Here is a 21,452-nt window from a genome sequence, read left to right on the forward strand (position 1 = left end):
CTTACATAACTGGTAGTGGAGACCATACTAGATTTTCCTTGCCAGTCTTCATTAGTGGCCTGACACTAATGGATTAAATTGTATTATTTGTAAACAGCATTAGTAGACACAAATTCACTTCACACAAAATGTAGACTCTATGGCAAGATAGGAAGTCCTGGGTTAACTTGGAAATCCAGAATTTGGTTCTGAAAAAAGGTAGTGTGAGTTTGTCTTAGTGTTTTAACTCAAAACAGTAGGATCATGTTGAAGCCTATGCAAGTTACTTTTAATATGATTTTCCAAGTATGAATTGAATGTTACAAGAGCAAATAAAATCTGCCACTACTTTGAAATTCTCTTTTATCCCTTGCTCTGATAGGTTAGAACTGGGACTTCATTCTTTGACTTACTTTTAAAGCCTGTGTCATTGAGATCATAAAAGTTTGAGCTGTGCATTTTTATTAAGTGTACTTTCAAAATAGAGCTAGTTCTAAAAAAGAAAGGTTAGCCACTTTTCAGAAAAAAATAGAAATCTGATATAAAATGCGAATGTAACAGTGATGCATCAGGAGTCCTTTTGATGTCAGGACATTTTGATGTAAAGTTAAATTGTATTACTGTGTAAACTAAACAGTACTACTTACTAGTTCAGAAATCCCAGGGCATACAAATGCATGGCCAATTTTGTAGAGTCAGTAGACTTTCCACATGATGGCTATGGTTGTTTAGTAGATCATTTAAAATAGAAACTAAAATATGCAGTAAGGCTCCAAATTTGGTAGGGTGGTAAGGTGGGGAGCATTTTTATTTAAAAGAGCCATAGGAAAAAAAAGCCATTCCCCAAATTTTATTTTTTTTATTTAAAAAAAATTTTAACGTTTATTTATTATTGAGAGAGAGATCGTGAACAGGGGAGGGGCAGAGAGAGAGGGAGACACAGAATCAGAAGCAGGCCCCAGGCTCTAAGCTGTCAGCACAGAGCCTGACGCAGGGCTTGAACTCACAAACTGCAAGATCATGACCTGAGCCAAAGTCGGACGCTTAACCGACTGAGCCACCCAAGTGCCCCAATTCCCCAAATTTTTTAAGTTTATCTATTTATTTTGAGAGAGGGAGAGAGAATCCTAAGCAGGCTCTTTGTGGACAGGGGGCTCAACCTCAAGAACTATGAGATCATGGCCTGAGCTGAAATCAAGAGTCAGATGCTCAACCGACTGAGCTACCCAGGCATTCCTCCAGTTATTTTTAAACATTCTTTTATTTTTTAAGTAATCTCTATATCCAACATGGGGCTCAAACTCACAACTCCAAGATCAAGAGTCACATGCTTCACTAACAGAGCCAGCCAAGCACCTCTCCCCAATTCTTTACCTATTACCGCTGATTAAGGCAGAAGAAAACGATCATACCTTTTCTTATCTTGTTCCCTGACCCCTCTTCCACTTTTGTTCTTTAGTGCAAATTTCACTGTTATTTTTGTAAATTATTTCCAGATAAGACTGAACAGACACCATGAAAAATAACCCAGGAATAGGTTCTGTGGAGAGGTTTTTCCTCTCAAAAACTGGTCTTTTGTTACAGGCTAAGAACTACTATGGAATTGATAATTTTTAAGCCAAAAGTGTTGTATATTTTAACCAAATGTTCTACATTACTTGATAATTACCCAAATATACTGAAAACTAGGTCAATGAGTTCAGATATTAAAAAATTATTAAATCAAATACTAAGTGTAGCCTCCGAAGTAATTCTGGTATTCCTAGTTAATATTTAACTTTATTAATTTATTGGAGTTTTTCTTGTAGTACATCATACTTTAAAAAATTATGTATCAAATTTTCGTCTCCTAGCAATAGCCTCTTTATTTGCAGGTCCCCCCCAAACTGTTCCTAAAAGGTCTCTTTCATTCTGTAATGCGTCCTCAAAACAAAGCTCTTTTCCTGAAGAAACAGATTTTTTCAAAGCTCTAATTACTTCTGGTGGCCCTTTGATAAACTGCTTTAGCCACTCTTGTGCCTCTTCTAGACATTCAGTTTCATCTGAAGACTGCAAGACCTCGTCAACCATTCCTATGTTTAAAGCTTTTTTTGAATCCAGTTTGAGGGCCCCACTTAATACTTTGAGAGCTTGTCTACTGCCGATTATTTCAACTAGTCGGGTAGCACCGCCCCAGCTTGGTATTATACCCATCTCTTTGTGGACAAATCTTATCTCACTCTCTGGCGTCATTAATCTGCAAAAGAAAAAAGAAAACTTAATTGTAACTAAGTATATGTAACTGTAAGTATATGTGCTTTACTCAAAGTATTATTCATTATCTGATCTGAAATGTCCATGGATCATTATAGGTAGGTAGATCTGTTATATTAAAAACTAAAAGTTCAAACTATCTGGATAAGTATACAGTTCAATTTACTACATAGTACTGAATATTTCCCTTTGAAAATAGTATCAGCAGTTTCACTGTGCTTGCTTATCCTTTACTTTGCAAAATAAGAATTTAGTTTTTATTTCTAAAAGCCCAGATTATCTTTTAAAAGTGAATAGTGGCCTAATGAGAAAACCTGGATTAAGTAAAAATACTGGAGTAGGAAATGTCAGGGTCATACCATGGGAAAAAGAAAAAAAAAAAGGTGCATAATAAAAGTAAGGTCAGTAGTTGTCAGGAAAACATTGGTTCTTAACGCAGCATCTATATACAGCCTTTGAGCAAGTATTTACTAAGCACCACCTATGCCAGGTTGTCTAGGTGTGGGACTACAACAATGACCAAAATAAAACCCTGTGCTGAGTTTACATTCCTGTTAGGAGAGAAAGATACTGAACGATATAGAACCAGTGGGGATAAGTGTTATAAAGAAAAAATGGGGCAAGGGACTACACAATGAGGATATGGATGGAAAAAGCATATGAGGTACAGTAATATCCATTTTACAGAGGGAAACTGAAGCCACCTAGAGATGAAATAAATAGCTCAACTCAAGGCCATGCCACTGTAACAGCCAAAATTTAAACACAGGAAGGTTAGCTCACTATGTGTGCTCTTAACCTCACAGTACACAGAGAAGCGAGACTAGGATGGAAACAGATGCCATTAAGAAAGCTGACAGTGGCTTGGGTTGAGTAGTGATTTCCTATAGCAGGGATGCATTTTCCCCAAATGGGGTTTTTATGAATTGGGTGATTAAGAAACAAAGTGGAACAAGAAAGGGAAGTATTAACACAAATCAGTGGACACAGTAAAAGGCTTCATGTTTGCCAATTAAATATGTGTACATTAGCAGAATGCACAAAGCTATACTACATAGGAAATGCTGTATGTGAGTTTTATTTTGACTGCATACTTCAATGAGCTTTCACTGTTAAAACCTCTAATTTGGAACAAAGATCATGTCTGAATTGTAATTTTTTAAGAAAAATTATTGCTTTCAAACTACTCCCTACATAAAAGAAGACCTTACATTAGTTCTGCTTTCCAAAGTGTAAATGCTCAGCTGCAGGTGTTCTGGTTCTATTAGCACCAAGAACAACAGACTCTTAGTCTTTGACTCTTTCATCAGGAAAAATATTCCAGTAAATTCTCACAAAAGCCTATTTAGTAACCCACTGGGAAAGAGAACTTTCTCTTCACAGCTGTGAATTCCTACAAGGGAAAATCTGCCTCAATTATGAACAATTGCTTTTAGAGGCAAACAGCCCTGAAAATAGTTTTCAATGAATTTAAATGGGAAGAAGGAACAAATCTCCTAAGAATCTGAATCTAACCCCAAAACTGAGAGTACTTGCCTTGTTGTAATAAACAGAAAACAATGTCAAAAATTAAAGTGGAATAGAAATCATAGAAATAATGTCTAATAGTCTTAGAGACAGGAATGCTGTTAATCCTGAACACAACTCGGGGCACTTGGGTGGCTCAGTCGGTTGGGCATCTGACTTCAGCTCCGGTCATGATCTCACAGCTTGTGAGTTCGAGCCCCTCATCGGGCTCTGTGCTGACAGCCTGCAGCCTGCTTTGGATCCTGTGTCTCCCTCTCTCTGCCCCTCCCCCGCTTATGCTCTGTCTCTTTCCTTCAAAAATAAACATTAAATTTTTTAAAAATACTGAACACAACTCGATAAAACTTTTCACAGCATAAATTGAGTACGTCGTGGTTCTAAATTATATCCTAGAATTGACACGGATGTTGGCTCAACTGTGCCTACAATACAGAAAAGGATTATGTCGGAAATAAATTCATTTAGATTCAGCTGAACATATAAAAGTTGGTTAAAGCCCGAATGTTAGGAAAATGTAGATGAGTTTATGACAATAAAAGTTATTATCTATGTAAGCTTGCTTGTATTTGGAATTCTCTGCTTCTAAAGAAGAATCCAACTTTATACCATGTATTTTTTTTTCCTTTGCCATATCTTACAAGATGAGGCATGCCATTTTGAATCATATTTTACAACTCTAACAAATCTTGAGGTAATCTTTGTAAAACCTACCTGTTGTGATCAAACTCTGACATCCATTTAAAAAAAATTTTTTTAATGGTTATTTTTTGAGAGAGACACAGTGTGAACGGGGTAGGGGCAGAAAGCAGGAGACACAGAATCCGAAAATAGGCTCCAGCCTCTGAGCTGTCAGCACAGAGGCTGAGGCGGGGCTCAAACTCACAAACCATGAGATAATGACCTGAGCCAAAGTCGGAGGCTTAGCCAACTGAGCCACCCAGGCACCCCAATATCCATTTTTTACATATGCCTAGGATCTGTTTGTGTACTGATATACATTTGAAGTTTATTTATTTAGAGAAAGCACAAGAGCATGTACAAGCAGGGTAGGGACAGAGAGAGAGAGGGAGAGAGAGAATTTCAAGTGGGCTCTAACAGCACAGAACCCAAGGTGTGGCTTGAACTCATGAGCAGTAGGATCATGACCAGAGCAGAGATCAAGAGTTGGATACTTAACCAACTGAGCCACCCAGGTGCCCCAACATTTAATACACATTAGTAAATACTACCAAAAAAATTATTGGCAAAAGAACACAAGGTAGTTTACTCTAACAGAAAGAGAAATACGGAACATTCAGATGATAACCTACACAAGACCATTAACCCAAAAATTAACATTTAAACATAAAACTTTAAATGTTGATAACCATAACCTACAAGGAAAATGTCCAATCAACAAGATATATCCAAAAATAGAAACAGCTTCCTAATCAACCTTACAGGATTATACACTAATTAATTACTTCTAGAATGTAGATGCAGTTATTCCACCTGTTAATGTAATTTACTGTAGGGAATAATCTACATGGAAAACTGGAAGACCTAAATCTTAAAATTCTGATGAATTACAGCAGACTCAATTTATAAAATGACATTAAACTCCTTTATTTTGACAAAAGAATTAAAAGTATCTTCTATTAGTATAATTATTATTGGCAATGTTCAAAATCTCCTGTGACACCTCAGACAGGAGATGAGGAAATTAATCAAAGGTAGATAACACTCCTCATTACTGTATGGCTGCAATAGTAAACTACCCGTAATGAGAAAAACTAACACCGGTGGCAGGTGTTACAAAGTCAGTCCTGACACCTGAAAAGACTGTTCAATGCGCTAGTACTTTCTAATAAGTTGACTGTTAAGTTCCAGGCCTTTGAACAAACGTATTCAAGAAAAACAATTTTAAAACAATTAAATTTTTCTTAAATAAGTTTTTTAGTAAAAGTTATACATTTTAAGAACTGTTTATTTCTAAATAACGGTACTTTTAGTGAACTCTGCAATAAAGAATTGAGAAACAAATAATTGTGTTGGGAGACAATTAGGCTTTGATGTGAAGTGCATAGACTTGAGCCAGACTGCAGGCTTTCCCAATAGACTGGTTGCATACTACACCCTGTAAAATACAGCACAGAAGAAGTCACAGTATAAAAAGGACGAGGAAGATTAAATTACTTAAAATCCCTGGGCTTCGGTACGCTTGTTTATAAAATAGATATGATAATAGTACTTATGCCATAGAATTATTATGAATATTAAGTTAATATACGAAATGTGTTTACAATATGTATGCCACAATTCATTTAAATAAAGTCCTAGAGGAGTGACTGTGTTTGTGATTTTTTTTTTAAGTTTATCCATTTTTTGAGAGAGAGCACACACGAGCGGGGGGAAGGGCAGAGAGAGAAGAGAGAAAGAGAGAGAAAGGCTTGATCCCACAAACCATGAGATCATGACCTGAGCCAAAATCAAGAGTCAGAAGCTCAATCAACTGAACCACCCAGGCACCCATATTTGTTTAAAAAAAAAAAAAAAAAAAAAAGTGTGACATCGGCCTCAGCCACATCCATAGTAGAGAACAGTATTATTTATACTTTTATTTGGAATATAAATGTTGTTTATATTTTGTAGCCTCACAGTGCCTGACATATATTAAACTCTATGTGTACTAGCTTTTATTAAGTTGGTTGCATTGATAGGTCACTACAAATGACAGTAGTGTTTCTGCTAGTAAAGTAGTATCATGTTTCCTGGATGAAAATGACTTGACCCTTAAAGTACTGAAAGTAAAAGAACTATACTTATACCATGAAGCCCAGCAAATGATGGTATACTATCCTTCCTCAAATCTGTTAACAAGACTACAAAATATATACAATTATTTTAAAGGTTTTATTTTTTTAAGTAATCTCTACACCCAATGTGGTGCTCCAAATCACAACCCCAAGATCAAGAGTCACACACTCCACTGACCAAGCCAGCCAGGTGCCCCTATATTACAATTTTTATTTCCAGATAAAGGCAGAATAACTGTACTCTACTACAGATAAGGCTGAAGCAAAAGACTCCAAGTTGATTTTTTTTTTAAATAGACATATATCTAAGATTAGCTTAAGGAATACTGTGTAATATAAGTAAAAGCATAAATATTTTAAAGTTTTAAAGAAAACATTCATATTACAAACTAATATGATGTCATAAATTTAAAGTTTGGAATCATCAATTTAAATAAACTTTGGTCTAGTGCCAGAAACTGCTAGTCCTTTGACAGTGCATATTAAGAGCCAAAGCCAATAAAGCAAATTGTGGTGACATGTGGAAATGTGGTATGTAAAACGTATATAATTAGCAACAGCACCTCTGATCACAATACTTTAAAGTCCAGGCTTGACCATAAGCACTTGTTTGCACAGGTACTTATCTTCCTGGCACCTTCTCCCTCCTACTTTCTACCTGACCTCACATCTCTTGACATATTATGGAAAAGAGAAGGCAAGAACCCAAAGATTCTCCCCTATTCTCAGGATTCCTACCCTCGAGTGATTGGCCTCATGAGGCTCCATTTATTTTATGCAGAGACAGCCTGAATAAGAAAGTATATGGTTGAATATGTGAATTTCTGTATTCATGTATGTGAAAATATTTTGGGACATCAACTCTGATTTTAATATTCAGTCAGTAATCTTAGCCTGCTCAGAGGTGAATTTTCTTGATATTACAGGATCTAAAGAATTTCCACCTAATAATGTTGGTAAGTACAAAACAAGCCAACACAGGCAATGTGACTGCTTCCGGAGGTAGATATCTCATATTCAGAGAACAGGCACTGCCACATCAAAAATGGAGTTTGCTTTGTAATTATTCTGAGATCTGGGATATTGCGTGTGTGTGTGTGTGTGTCTATGAGTGCGTGCACACAAGCATGCACATTTGTCTCTTTGCAAGTGGGTGTATGTTATGTATAAATATTTTGCGTTTTATATAAGAAAAGGGTTACTACCTACCTAGCTCCCTTGGGACAAGCATGCTTACAGCTCCCTTTCTCTGTAATACACCTTGAACTAAGGGGTAGCAGCTAGAAATGCTAATACTTTGGGTTAAGGTTTATTTACATTCATGAAAACAATGTTAAAGAATGGAAACAAATTAGGCAGACTCTAAACTGCATAGGTGAGAATTTTATTTCACTAGGGAGATATAGGAATAAAAATGTTTTTCATTCTGTATAAACAGCTAAATCTTTGATCTTCCAAAGAAAACCAGGAAAAGAAAATGCAGACAATTCACACATACACACACACACACACACACACACACACACACCAATGAATGTGAAAATTTATGTATTACCAAAAACCTTTAAAATTGCAAATTCAAATAAAATTTAATTTTTGATTATCAAAATTAGAAAAGCTGTTTTAAAAGATTATATTCATGGGGCACCTGGGTGGCTCAGTCAGATAAGCGTCTGACTTAGGATTTCAGCTCAGGTCATGATCTCATGGGATCAAGCTCTGCATCATACTCTGCACTGACAACGTGGAGTCTGCTTAGGATTCTCTCTCTCCCTCTCTCTTTGCCCTCCCTTCCTCACTCTCTCTCAAAATAAATAAATAAACTTTAAAAAAAATTTATGAAAAATTAAAGATTATACTCCTATAAGACAGGATGCTCTCAAACAGACACACATATACAGCTGGTATTAATATAAATTGGCAGAATCTTTCCTGAAGGATAACCTGGCACTTTGGATGAAAAAGTTAGAACATCTTCATATCCTTTGGTTAAGTACTTGAACTACTTGCGGGATTTATTCTAAGGAAATAATCTGAAATGTGGAAAAGCACTATTTATAAGGTAATTATCATAGCATTAATCATAATGGAGAAAAGTTGGAAACAACCAAAGCAGAATATTTTAGTACATTATTAAATATTTTATACTTATTAAATTCATGTTTTCAAGCATATTTAATTTAATAATACAGGAACACTACCATTTTCTAAACTATATACCATGTGATCCTAATTTTTTTAATAGAAAATTAATGTCTATTTTAAAAAGACATGAAGAAATCACACCACAGCATTAATGCTAGTTATCTTTGGATGATAACAACTTTAATTTTTTACTCTACACATTACTATATTTTAAAGATAATCTAGAATCTTGTTATTCAATGTGTGGTTGTGTGGGCCAGCAACATCAGCATCATCTCAAGGCTTAACCTCAGATCTATGAAAACAGAACTGTGTAGTTTAGTAAAATCCCCAGGTGATTCATATTTACTAGAATGAGCACATATCCTGTTATAATCAGAAAGCACATTTTTAAAATATCATCACCTGTATTATTTACTATTGATGCTATAACACAAATTCAGTGGCTTAAACAACACTAATTACCTCAATTCTATAGGTCAGAAGTCTGGGTAACCATGGCTCAACGAGGATCCATTGCTTAGTCTCACAAGGCTGAATCAACATGTAGGCAAGACTTGCTTTCCTTTCGGTGTCTCTAGACACTAATATACTTCCAAACTTTGTCAGACTGTTGGCCAAATTAAGTTCCATGCAATTTTAGAACTAAGGTCCCTATTTCTGTGCTGGTTTTCAGTTGGGGAATTGTTATCTTCTAAACACAACCTGCATTTCCTTGGTTTGAGGTCCCCTTTCTCCATCTTCAAAGACTTTTCATGCCTCTCATCTCTCTGACTTTCCATTCTGCCTCATGTCTTTATTTTTTAAAGGCTCATATGATTAGATTGGGTCCACCCAGATAATCCAGAATAATCTCCTTGTTTTAGAGTCCAGAACCTTAATCACAGCCACAAGTTCTCTTCTGTCAAATGTTAATACATGAACAACATGGGTGTTAGGGGTGCTGACTCCACACAGTCAAAACTCTATGTATAACTTTTGACTCCCCCAAAACTTAACTCCTAATAGTCTACTGTTGACCAAAAAGCCTTACCAATGACATAGTCAATTAACAAATATTTTGTATATGTATTACATATTTTTACAATAAAGTAAGCTAGAGAAAAGAAAATATTAAGAAAACCATAAGGAAGAGTACATACATTTACAGTACTGTGAAAAATCCAGGTATAAGTAGACCCATGTAATACAAACCCATGTTGTTCACGGATCAACGTGTAACAAATTCTGAGGAAGAACAAAATGTGGGCAGACATCTTGCGGGGGGAGGTGCTGCTATTCTGTCCACTACATCACCTAAATGCATAATAGAAGTACTTAGCCTGACTTTCCTTGCATTCCACTGTGCTATTAATTTTCCAGCCCTCACACATTTTTCTTACAGCCCTGCAACAGGTAGCTCCCACCACCACCATCACCCACTTCTCACCTTTCACCTTCTTTTGCTAACTATCCAAGGATTCTTTTTGTTCCATTGTTCTAGTTGTTAGTGAGTAAAGACTCTATGGGGAAAACAGTCTCCATTAGGAAGAAAAAATAAGGGGTCCCTAGGTGGCTCAGTTGGTTAAATGTCTGACTTCAGCTTAGGTCATGACCTTGCAGTTCATGAGTTCGAGCCCCGCAACGGGCTCTGTGCTGACAGCTCAGAGCCTGGAGCCTGCTCTGGATTCTGTGTCTCTTTTGCTCTCTCTCTGCCCCTCCACCCCCCCTCGCTTGCTTGCTCTTTCTCTCTCTCTCAAAAATAAATGTTAAATTCTTCTTTAAAAAAGGAAGAAAAAATGAGGATTTGCTGGAACTATAGCATTACTACTTTTAGGTGAATGTTAAAAGGACTCTAATACCTGTTAAGGAATCCAGATTTCAGAAATGAAGACACTACACCTACAAAGTTCCAGAACCCCAAACAAGACTTTTTTCTCCAATATTAACTTAGTGAAACCAGAATATAAAGGCATGATTGGTTCTCTGCTATCACTTTAAAGAACAACATGTTACAGAAATCTAATTAAGGCCTGACTGAATGTGGGGAAAAAAAGGTATATATCACAGTTAATGCAATATTAATTCCTGTACTCTGTTAAGAACTTTTTCTAATTACAAAATATTTCAAATACACAGAAAATAACACACTCATGTACCCACCACCCAGATTTTAAGGATGTTAACATTTTGCCACACTTATTTCTGAACTCTAGTCTCATCCCTTTGCCTTCTCTTCCTGACTTCTTTCTGTCTCCAGCAGCAGCTAATAAAATGAAGTTGGTGAGAATCATTTCCATGCACAATTTAACTTTTTTTTTGAGAGAAAGTGGGCATGTGAGGGAGAGGAGCAGAGAGAGTGGGAGAGAAAGAGAATCTCAAGCAGGCTCTGCACTGTGCAGAGCCCAACATGGGAGCTTGAACCCACAAACCATGAGATCATGACCTGAGCTGAAACCAAGAGTCAGCACTTAACCAACTGAGCCACCCAGGTGCCCCACAATTTAAATTTTAATAAATACTCTATATATTAATCAAATAGTAAACTTTTGCATGAAGTAATATTTCCATTTTATGTCTAGTATCTCAAAATACAGTGCACCCTGACTACCCAACACTGGTCTTAAATTGGTCAATATCACTTTGGCAGGTAATTTCTATATTGAAAATGAATTCATCAGACTATCATAGTGTGATGACATGAACCATTAAGATATTTCAATTAACTCTGTCTACTCTGATTTCTCCCTTCCATTTGATGAAGGATCTTTAGGACTGTTTCCTATTTTTAGCTATTATGAATGGTACTGCTATGAACATTCTAGTATGTGTCTGTAGATAAACAACTGTAGGCATTTCTACTGCATTTATACTACATTAGTTATCTATTGCAGTTCTGTAGGTTAAAGTCCAACAAGTCTCACTAGTTTAACATCAAGATTTCAGTAGGACTACATTCCTTTTGGAGGCTCTAGGGGAGAGCCCATTTCCTTGCCTTTTCTAGTTTCTAGAGCCTGATCACAATTCTTGGCTCATGGCCATCCTCCTCCATCTTCAAAGGTTGCCCTGATGGGTTAAACCCTTCTCACACTGCATCAACTCTGATCTTGCTTCTGTCAGTAAACCTCCTTTTCTGACTTGGAACTTTTCAGCTTCCCTCTAGCATTATTAGGAACTTTGTGGTTACACTGGGCCCAGTCCCCCAGAATAATCCCCCTATTTTCAGGTCAGCTGAGTAGCAACCTTAAGTCCATAATCCATTAGCAACTTGATTCCCCCTTGACATATAATGTAATATAATCACAGGTTCCAAGGGTTAGGATATAGACATTTAGGGAAGGCCATAATTTCTATCAACCACATATACACAGAAAGAGAATTACTGTGACATAGGGTATGTAACATTCAACTTTAGTAGATACTGGGCATTTTCCATTGTACCAACTTACACTCCCATCAGTAGTTTCTGAGAGTTGCAGTTGATATATTCCATCTTTTTCATTTTAGCTTTTCTTGTGGGAACACAGTGAAAAGTAGTGATTCTAATTCAGTTCTTTAATGGCTAATGAAGTTCAGTGCTTTTTAACCTATTTTTTTTTTTTTTTTTTTTTTTTGGCTATTCAGATATCCTCTGAAAAGTCAGTTCAAGTTTTCTGTCCATTTATTTTAACTGGGTTGTCTTTTTTTTTTTTTTTAATGTTTATTTATATTTGAGGGGGTGGGAGAGAGAAGACGGAGAGACAGAGACAGAATCTGAAGCAGGCTACAGGCTCTGAGCTGTCAGCACAGAGCCAGACGTGGGGCTTGAATTCACAGCTGTGAGATTATGACCCGAGCTGAAGTAGGACGCTTAATAGACTGAACAACCCAGGTGCCCCTGGATTGTCTGTCTTATTGCTTTGAAGGGGTTCTTTATATATTCTAGCTATGTCTTTTGTAAGATATAAATATGGAGATAATCTTCTCTCACTCTGCAGGTTGCATTTTCATCCTCTTAGATATGTTTTTGATAGAAGTTATGTTTTTGATTAACTTTAATACAGTCTAATTCATCAATTTTTTTCTTTATGGTTAGTGATTATTGTGTCCTGTTTTAGAAATCTTTGACTACTTCAAGACCAGATATTCTCCTGTATTCTTTCAAATAGCTTCACTGTTTTACCTTTCACTTTTCTACCTGCAATTCATCTTGAATTGATTGTACACATATATATATACTCACTAAAGAGACCATTCCTTCCTTTTTTTAAATTTTTTAATTTTTTTTTTTTGAGACCATACTTTCCTAACGTACTAAAAGTGTCACATTCATCTTTGATTAAATAACCATATATTCTGGATCTGTTTCTGAACTCTACTGGTCAATTTTTCTACCCTTGTATGTACAAATAGCAGACTGTTTAAATTACTTTAGTTTCATAACAGGTAGTTTAAACTTTGCTCTCTGGTATTTTAAACCTTCCAACTTTGTTCTTCATGACCACTTTAGTTCTTCTTTGTACTCTGCATTTCCATATGAATTTTAGAGGCTGTCAATTCACATACACATACACACACACACACACACACACACACACTCACACACCAATTTGCTGGAATTTTTACTGGAACTACATTGATTATGTGGATTATTTTGGCAGAGAACTGAATCTTTACAACATTGAGTCTTTTATTCCATGGACATGGTATATTTCTATTCCACCATTTAGGTCTTCTTTAATTTCTCTCAGTAATGTTTTCTAGCTCTCAATGCAGAATTCTGACATACCTTTTGTTTTGATTTGTTCCTAGGCGTTAGGTTTTTTTTTCCTAATGCTACTTTGAATGGTATTATTTTTTAAATTTTGTTGTTTATTTGTTTGCTGCTTGGCATATAGAAATGCTTTGATTTTTATTGACCTTGAAGCCAACAAACTTACAAAATTGACTTACTAGTTCTAATACATTAGCTATGTATTCATTTGGATCACAATGATGTCATATGTGAATAAGATTTTATTTCTTATAATCCAATCCTTACAACTTCTTTAATTTGCCTTAGTGAACTGTCTAGGATATCTAGTATAATGATGACCAGAAGTGGTGACAGTACTGTCCTTGTTTCTGATGTCAGAGGGAAAGCTTTCAATATTTTTTTTTTAATTTTTTTTTTTAACATTTATTCATTTTTGAGACAGAGAGAGACACAGCATGAATGGGGGAGGGTCAGAGAGAGGGAGACACAGCATCTGAAACAGGCTCCAGGCTCTGAGCTATCAGCACAGAGCCCGATGCGGGGCTCGAACTCACGGACCGCAAGATCATGACCTGAGCCGAAGTCGGCCGCTTAACCGACTGAGCCACCCAGGTGCCCCTCAATATTTTTATCATTATGAGATGTTTGCTGTAGGATTTTTGTAAATGTCCTTTATTAAACTAAGAAAGTTCCTACCTAGGGTGCTAAGAGTTTCTATCATGAATAGATGTTGAAATCTGTGAAATGCTTTTTCTGCATCTGTCAGATTGTAATGATCTGTGTCCCTTTGTTGTTGTTGTTGTTGTTAATATGGCATATTAAACCAACCTTGCATTTTGGGAATAAACCCCTTGTAGTCGTGATGCATTATCATTTTTATCATTTGATTAAATTTTTTAATATTCTGTTTGGGATTTCTACATTTATGTTTATGAGATTGACCTATAATTTGCTTTCTTATAATGTCATTTCTAGGTTTTGGAATAAATATTACACTCATTAAAAGAGATGGGAATTATAACTTCTTCTTTTCAGTGAAAGAATGTATGTAATATTGATGTTATTTCTTTCCTAAATGTTTGGAAAACTCTACTGATAAATCTGCTAAGTTTTAAAAACTAAAATTTCAGGAGTTGGTCTGGAAGATAAATGGCTGCCAAGTGATTCCTAATCTCTCCACACATCCTCCCCCAAATTACAAAATTAGCAAGGAGTGAAAGAAAACCATGCCAACAGGATTACTCAGAGACAGAGAATACTACATCTTTGAAATTATCAGGTACGGAAATAAACACCAAATTACAAAAACGATTTCCTGCTGCCGTTGAAAGCCGATGGGCACAAAGTGATAAAGAGGGGGCTTAAGAAATCCATGTAAAACAGGAGACGGACGTGGAAGACTTTGAGGAAGTACAGTCAAAATCACCCCCAGAATGAGAAAATCTAACACTATGTTCTAAAATACTGAGTACAACTTGGGGATTTGGTGGTTCACAGGACTGGCTATAGAAAAGGAATCTGAAAGTGAGAAAGGCTAAAATTGATAGTTTGAATAAGCACAGCTTCCAAAGAAGACCCAGATAAGTAGAGAAGAGGTGAAACCCTCAGAGAAATAAAAGAAAAAAATTAGAGGGGAAAAATAAAGATTCTGTAAAAACAAAAGAGATACAAATCATGCCAACTCCTCTCTCATTTCCACTGTATCACTAATGCATCCATTCAAAACTAAACTGTGAGAAGCTGGCACTCTCAAATTAGGGATCCTAGCCACAAATTATTCAGAAATAGAAAATATCAAGCTAATTCTATAAAAAGCTACTGTAAGAATAAAGCAGAACATGTAAATTCAAACATTTCAGCTGATGAAAAGCACCTCCCTCCCTGAGAAAACCCATGAAAGAAAAATGGTTATTCCAAACTGAATTCAGTATCTTCAAGTAGCACAGTTGCATGAAAAAAGGAAATTTAAAAAACAGGACTAGAAATGGACCCACACACATACCCAAAAAAAAAAAAAAAAAAAATAGGGGCTAGGAGATAAAATAAATGAAAGTTGATTGAACTCAAAAAAAGAAATAAAGGAATAAGCGTGAATAAAAATTTAATACAGGACATTGAAGAAAAACAGGAAAACAACCCAGAGAATGAAATTCATTAAAAAAAGAAAAAGGAGTCAGAGAAATAGGCAAAGAAGACATAATATATGAATAACTGGAAATGAAACAACAAATATTTACCTATTGAAAGGGTTCATTCAATACCTGGGGAAACTGACTATAAAGAATCAATTCTAAGACTTATCCTAATAAAGCACTAGACTTCATAGACAGAGAAAACTCAGGGCCTCCAAGCAAATAACAAAACTAAAGAACTACAAAAACAAAAGAATTATAATGCCACTGGACTCATTGAAAGCAAAAAAGTACCAAACCCAGATAGTTTCACAGGAAGATTTTACCAAATCTTTACAAACCATGTAGTTCTGATGCCACATATATTGTTTTTGAGATAGAAAATGAAGAAACACCCCAATTCTTTTAATGAAGTATAACACTGACACCTAAATCTGATATATATAGCACAAAAAAATTAAATTAGACCAATATTATTTAGGTATATTTTAGTAGGCAGTCTCTGTGATGATCCCTAATGATCACTGCCCCCCCTGGTGTTTACACCCTTGTGTATGTAATCTTCTCCACTTGACTGGACTGGACCTAGTGACTGTCATCTAATAAACAATACAGTAAAAGACATGGGATGTTCCGTTCCAGGATTAGGTTACAAAGACTGTGGGTTTCTATCTTATCTATTCTCTTTCTCTCAGAACCCTCAATTTGGAGGAAACAAACTTCCAGGTTGTAAGTAGCCCCATGGCAAGTCCAGGCAAGCCCAAGAAACTGATATCCCCAGCTAATAGTCAGTGAGGACCTGAGGCCTGCCAATAGCCACTTGAGTAAGCTTCAAATCAATCTTCCCTCAGTTGGTTCCTGGGTATCTTGATTATAGCTTCATGAGAGACCCTAAGCCAGAGGCACCCAATCAAGCCACACACATACGCCTGATCCCTAGAAATAATAAATGTTTATGTGTTAAGCTGTAAGTTTTAAGGAGATTTATTACTCAAAAATAGATAACAAATACAAATATCAAAGCAAAAATCCTAACTATTATCAAATAGATTTGAACACCATATTAAGAAAATCATACACTCTAAAAAGGGCTTATACTTTAACTGGTTACAAATCAATTACTATAATTAATCATATTAATAGGTATAAAAAGAACCATTTATCTTCATAGATGCTGAAAAGTCCTTGGATGAAATTCAGTACCTCAAAACTCTTGAAAAACTAAAAACGGAAGGAAAATTCTTCAGCATGAATCCATATACAAATATAAACCTCAATCCTAAAGCTAGCATCTTACTTAAAGGGGATACAATAGAGGTATGTCCACAAAGGTCAGGAACAAAGCAAGGATGGCAAATCTCTCGCTACTGTTTAATATTGTACTGTAGGTATTAACCATAACAATAAGAATAAAAAACTATCAGAGAAATAATAATTGGGACAAAGCAAAAGTATCTCTGTAGTACAATTAGAAAATTAAAGAATCAGGGGCGCCTGGGTGGCTCAGTCAGTTGGGTGACTGACTTCACTCAGGTCACAATCGCACAGATTGTGAGTTCGAGCCCCATGTCAGGCTCTGCACTGACAGCTTAGACGCTGGAGCCTGCTTTGGATTCTCTGTCTCCCTCTCTCTCTGCCCCTCTCACATTCTATCTCTCTCCTTCAAAAATAAGCATAAAAAAAAAAAGAAAATTAAAGAATTGATAAAACCAAGTCAACAGAAAAGTTCAGTTAGCAGCATATAAAATTAGCATAAAAATAACCTTCATCCAATAGACAAATAAGAAGTTAGATGACATAAAGGAAGAGAAAACTCAGTTTGCAACGGCAACAAGAGCAAAATACTTTGAAATATACTTACACTTAAATATTTTTTAAAATCTATTAAGAAAATTATAAAACTCCCAAGAGACATAAAAACGGACTTAAATATTAAGACATCTCCTGTTCTTAGTATGTGTCTCAACTTTATCAAGATGTCAGTTCTCTCTAAATTAGTTGATAAATTTAATGTTAGTCAAATAAAAATATCAACACCTGTTTTTATTCTGGAGGTAGACAATTGATAGGACGTGTCCAACAGAAAAAATAAACATGCAAGAATAGCAAGGAAAATAATGAAAAAAAAAAAAGCTATGAGCAGGGACCAGCCCTGTTATCAGACATTAAAACCTATTAAAAATAATTAAACATACTTAAAAATATATAAAAATAGTACATGAATCCTGGTACATGAATAGTCAAACAGACCAATGGAACAGAACAAATCTATTATCAACAGATGCAACTACAAGTGGAAATCTAGTATATGATAATATCTAGTATATAGCATAAGATAAATCCAGTATATAATAAGTATATGATATGACAGTTATATCCACAGAAGGCCTTTTTAAAGAAATAGTATTGAGACAAATGGATAGCTATTTGGAAAAAAAGAGAAAATAAGATTCATTACTCACTCCATAAAAACAAACTAAAAAATGGATTAGATATATAAATATAAAACACAAAACTATACAAGTAATAGAAGAAAACATGAGTGAATTCTTCTATAGCCTGAACATACAGAAAGGCTTTTTAAAAAGTACTCAAATCCAAATGGAATAAAAAGATGGATAAACATGATGACAATAAACACTTGCATGGCAAAAACAAACAACAAAACATAAGCAAAGTCAAAAGACACAAAGACAAGCTGGACAACTATATAAAAAATATATCATCAAAAATAACAAATATCCTTAATATTAAAGAACTTAGGAGTGCCTGGGTGGCTCAGCTGGTTAAGTGGCCAACTCTTGGTCTTGGCTCAAGTCATGATCTCACAGTTTGTGAGTTCAAGCCCCAGGTTGGGCTCTGTGCTGATGGTGTGGAGCCTGCTCAGGATTGTCTCTCCCTTTCTCTGTCCCTCCCCAGCTTGCTCTCTCAAAAATAAATAAGTAAACTTAAAAAAAATAATAAAGAACTTATAAAATTAAGGGAGAAAAAGCCAAATATCCTGTAGAGAAATAAGCAAAACATGAATAATTCACAAAAAAGATATAAAAATGGTTCTTAACCATATGAAAATGTGACCAATTTAACTTTAAGAGAATTATGCACGTTAAAACTATGCTGAAATACTACCCTCACCCATTAGACTAACAAAAATTCAAAAGCTGTTTAACAGCAGCCTTTGCCGGCAAGGCTAAGTCAAACAGACTATAGAAAATGTAAGGATGGTCTATTCCCTATGGAAGTGAATTTGGCAATATCTAATGAAACTAAACATTCATTTAACCTTTGATTCAGCAGTACTTCTAGAATCTATCCTTAAGATATAACATTAATAACACCGAAAAAGTACACACAGTTATTCATTACAACAGAGTACATATTAAAAACATAAAATTCAATCAAGAAGGACAGGAAGAAAAAAAAAAAAAAAACACTGAAAACTGAAAACAAAAACTAAATGAACTAACATTTTAAATGAATAACATAACCACATTGAAGAAGGAAAAACATCAGGGAACTAATTTAAGTAACTTCTGAACACAGTGCAGTGCTTTATGTATCTGTGTATCTGTAGTCTAGGGAAAAAAACAAACACTAAGAGGCAAATCTTGAACTCTTTTAGGTAGTTTCACTTTTCATAGTGGTATAGACACAACAATTCTAAAACTACCTCATATAATAAGATCAAGCAATGAATAAATATGGTGATGTTAACTGGGAGCCAGGGACCAGTGGTGCAGGAGATACAATATGGAATGGGAGAAGACCAAACTTTGTGAGAACAGACTGCACTGGGAGATATCAAGGATAAACTCACGATCTCTAATAAATAAATGGATTAATCAATGTATGGCCTAGCTTTGTTTGCTAAAAAAGTCCACAAAGATGCCAGTAGCAATGAGAACACCAGGCATCTAGATCTTGGTTTTTAAAAATACTATTCCCTACTTTAAAGAACCAGTGCTGGGACACCTGGGTGGCTCAGTCGGTGATCTAGCAGTCCGTGAGTTCGAGCCCTACATCGGGCTCTGTGCTGAACTCAGAGCCTGCAGCCTGCTTTGGATTCTGTGTCTCCCTCTCTCTCTGCCCCTCCCCTGCTCTCTCTCTCTCTCTCAGAAATAAACACACACACAAAAAAGTACCAATGCTAAAAGTAAGGAAAGAAGGAAGGAGGGGAAAGGAGGGGAGGGAAAGAGGAAGGGAGAAAAGTACTCCTATGAGACATGCCTGAATCTAGGGTCAGGTAGAGGAAGATATAAGATGCCTGTACTCAGAAAGTTAAGGAAGTACTCAAACCAATGAATGAATGAATGAATGAATGAATGATGGAGCACATCAAAAGGATATGTGAGCCAGCTTAAAAAGCTCCCCGCTGGCCAAATCCGGGACAATTTAAGCATCAAAACAATCAAGGACAGTAATGAATCATAAACTGCTGAAAATGAGGAAATCTATTATCCCATACTGATGATAAATATACACACACAGACACACAACACACACGTAGAGAATGGGATAAAGGAGAGCTTTTCTTTAGAGTCAAATGACAACTGATACATACCAAGGGAGTGACAGGGTCAGAAAAATACAAATTAGCAACCATCATAGTAAAGATGGCTTGGGAAAGAGTAATCAGAGAACGCTAAATCTAGTGGAGAAAGTCTGGTGAAAAACACAGTATTAGACTTGTCTTAAAGCATCCCTCAAGGATTACTTATTAGTTGGCAAGGCAGGAAAGAGCCATCTATAGTGGAGAAACCAAACACTTTGGACAGTATGATCAAAGTCAGCATCACTAATGATGGGCAGAAAAACCACTTGTATGCATCTAGATGTGATACCCTGAGAATACAACATCACTTTTGCAGAGATAGTATCCAGGGACACATAACCTGAATCAAATGATGAGAAAATATCAGAAATCCTCAAGATGAAAAAACAATCTATTAAAAAACAAGAAGCAAAACCTGGCCTGTTTTCTTTAAAATGTCAATGTCATGAAAGACAAAGGCAGGCTACAGAACTCTTCCAGATTAAAGGAAAGTGATGAGATCTTGACAACTAGCTGCAGTACATGAACCTGCAATGGAGGAAAACAATGCTACACTGGACATTATTGTCAGATTGACAAAATCGGTGTATAGATAGTATATTAGATAAAAGTATTGCATCAAGGTTAAATTTCCTGCCTTTGACAACAGTACTGTTGTTATGTAAGACCAGATTCTTGTTCTTAACAATATATATAGTTATGTGCATGTCTCTGTGTGTGTATGTGTGTAAAGGATTAAAAGGGCAAGATATTTGTAACCTACTCTCAAATTTCTCAGGAAAAATATGCACACATACATATATATATAAACATACATACTCATATAGGAGAGATAGAAAATAAAAACAAAACATTAAGATGTCAAAAACTGGTAAATCTAAGTGAATGATATAGGGAAATTCTCAGTATCACTCCTGAACTTTTTCTGTTAAGTTTGTAATTATTTCCAAACCAGAAAAAAACAAACAACAACAAAAAACCCAATTCTAGTTTCTGTCTTGCACCAAATTCAATAACAAAAATTAAATATTAGACATGTCATTAAAATATTTACATGCTTACTTGATAAAAATTGATGCTAAAAGCCAAGCAGTTGGACTTTGTCATTTTCTCTTTTCTAGGGTAGTTTTGAGGGATTTTTTCTTTTCTCTTTCTCCTTTCCGCCCTTTTTTGAATGAGGTGGAATAAGACAGAAAGTAGAATAAAGGAATGCGCGTTCTAAGTACCTCCTAAAACACATTCTGGAATCTTGAGCTTAAAACCAATCTAAGAAACCATATTATAATTACACTTAAAATAATGTTTGTATAAGTGAAACTTTATCAGTTTGTCACATATAGGAACTATCATTATTA

General features: G+C 35.5%; 1 protein-coding gene across 5 annotated transcripts in view; it reads right to left on the minus strand.

The window, feature by feature from the left end:
- Positions 1-1,261: 1,261 nt before the first annotated feature.
- The window catches only part of ECHDC1 (ethylmalonyl-CoA decarboxylase 1), a 46,798-nt gene continuing 26,607 nt past the window's right edge, over positions 1,262-21,452 (minus strand). For all 5 annotated transcript variants that reach the window (XM_042987132.1, XM_042987131.1, XM_042987135.1 and 2 more), the window contains exon 6: positions 1,262-2,215. In XM_042987132.1, the coding sequence (XP_042843066.1) occupies positions 1,807-2,215 (409 nt within the window). In that variant the 3' untranslated portion in view covers positions 1,262-1,806. The remainder of the gene's footprint in view (positions 2,216-21,452) is intronic.

The sequence above is a fragment of the Panthera tigris genome, chromosome B2, assembly GCF_018350195.1.
Source record: "Panthera tigris isolate Pti1 chromosome B2, P.tigris_Pti1_mat1.1, whole genome shotgun sequence".
Classification (NCBI taxonomy): Eukaryota; Metazoa; Chordata; class Mammalia; order Carnivora; family Felidae; genus Panthera; species Panthera tigris.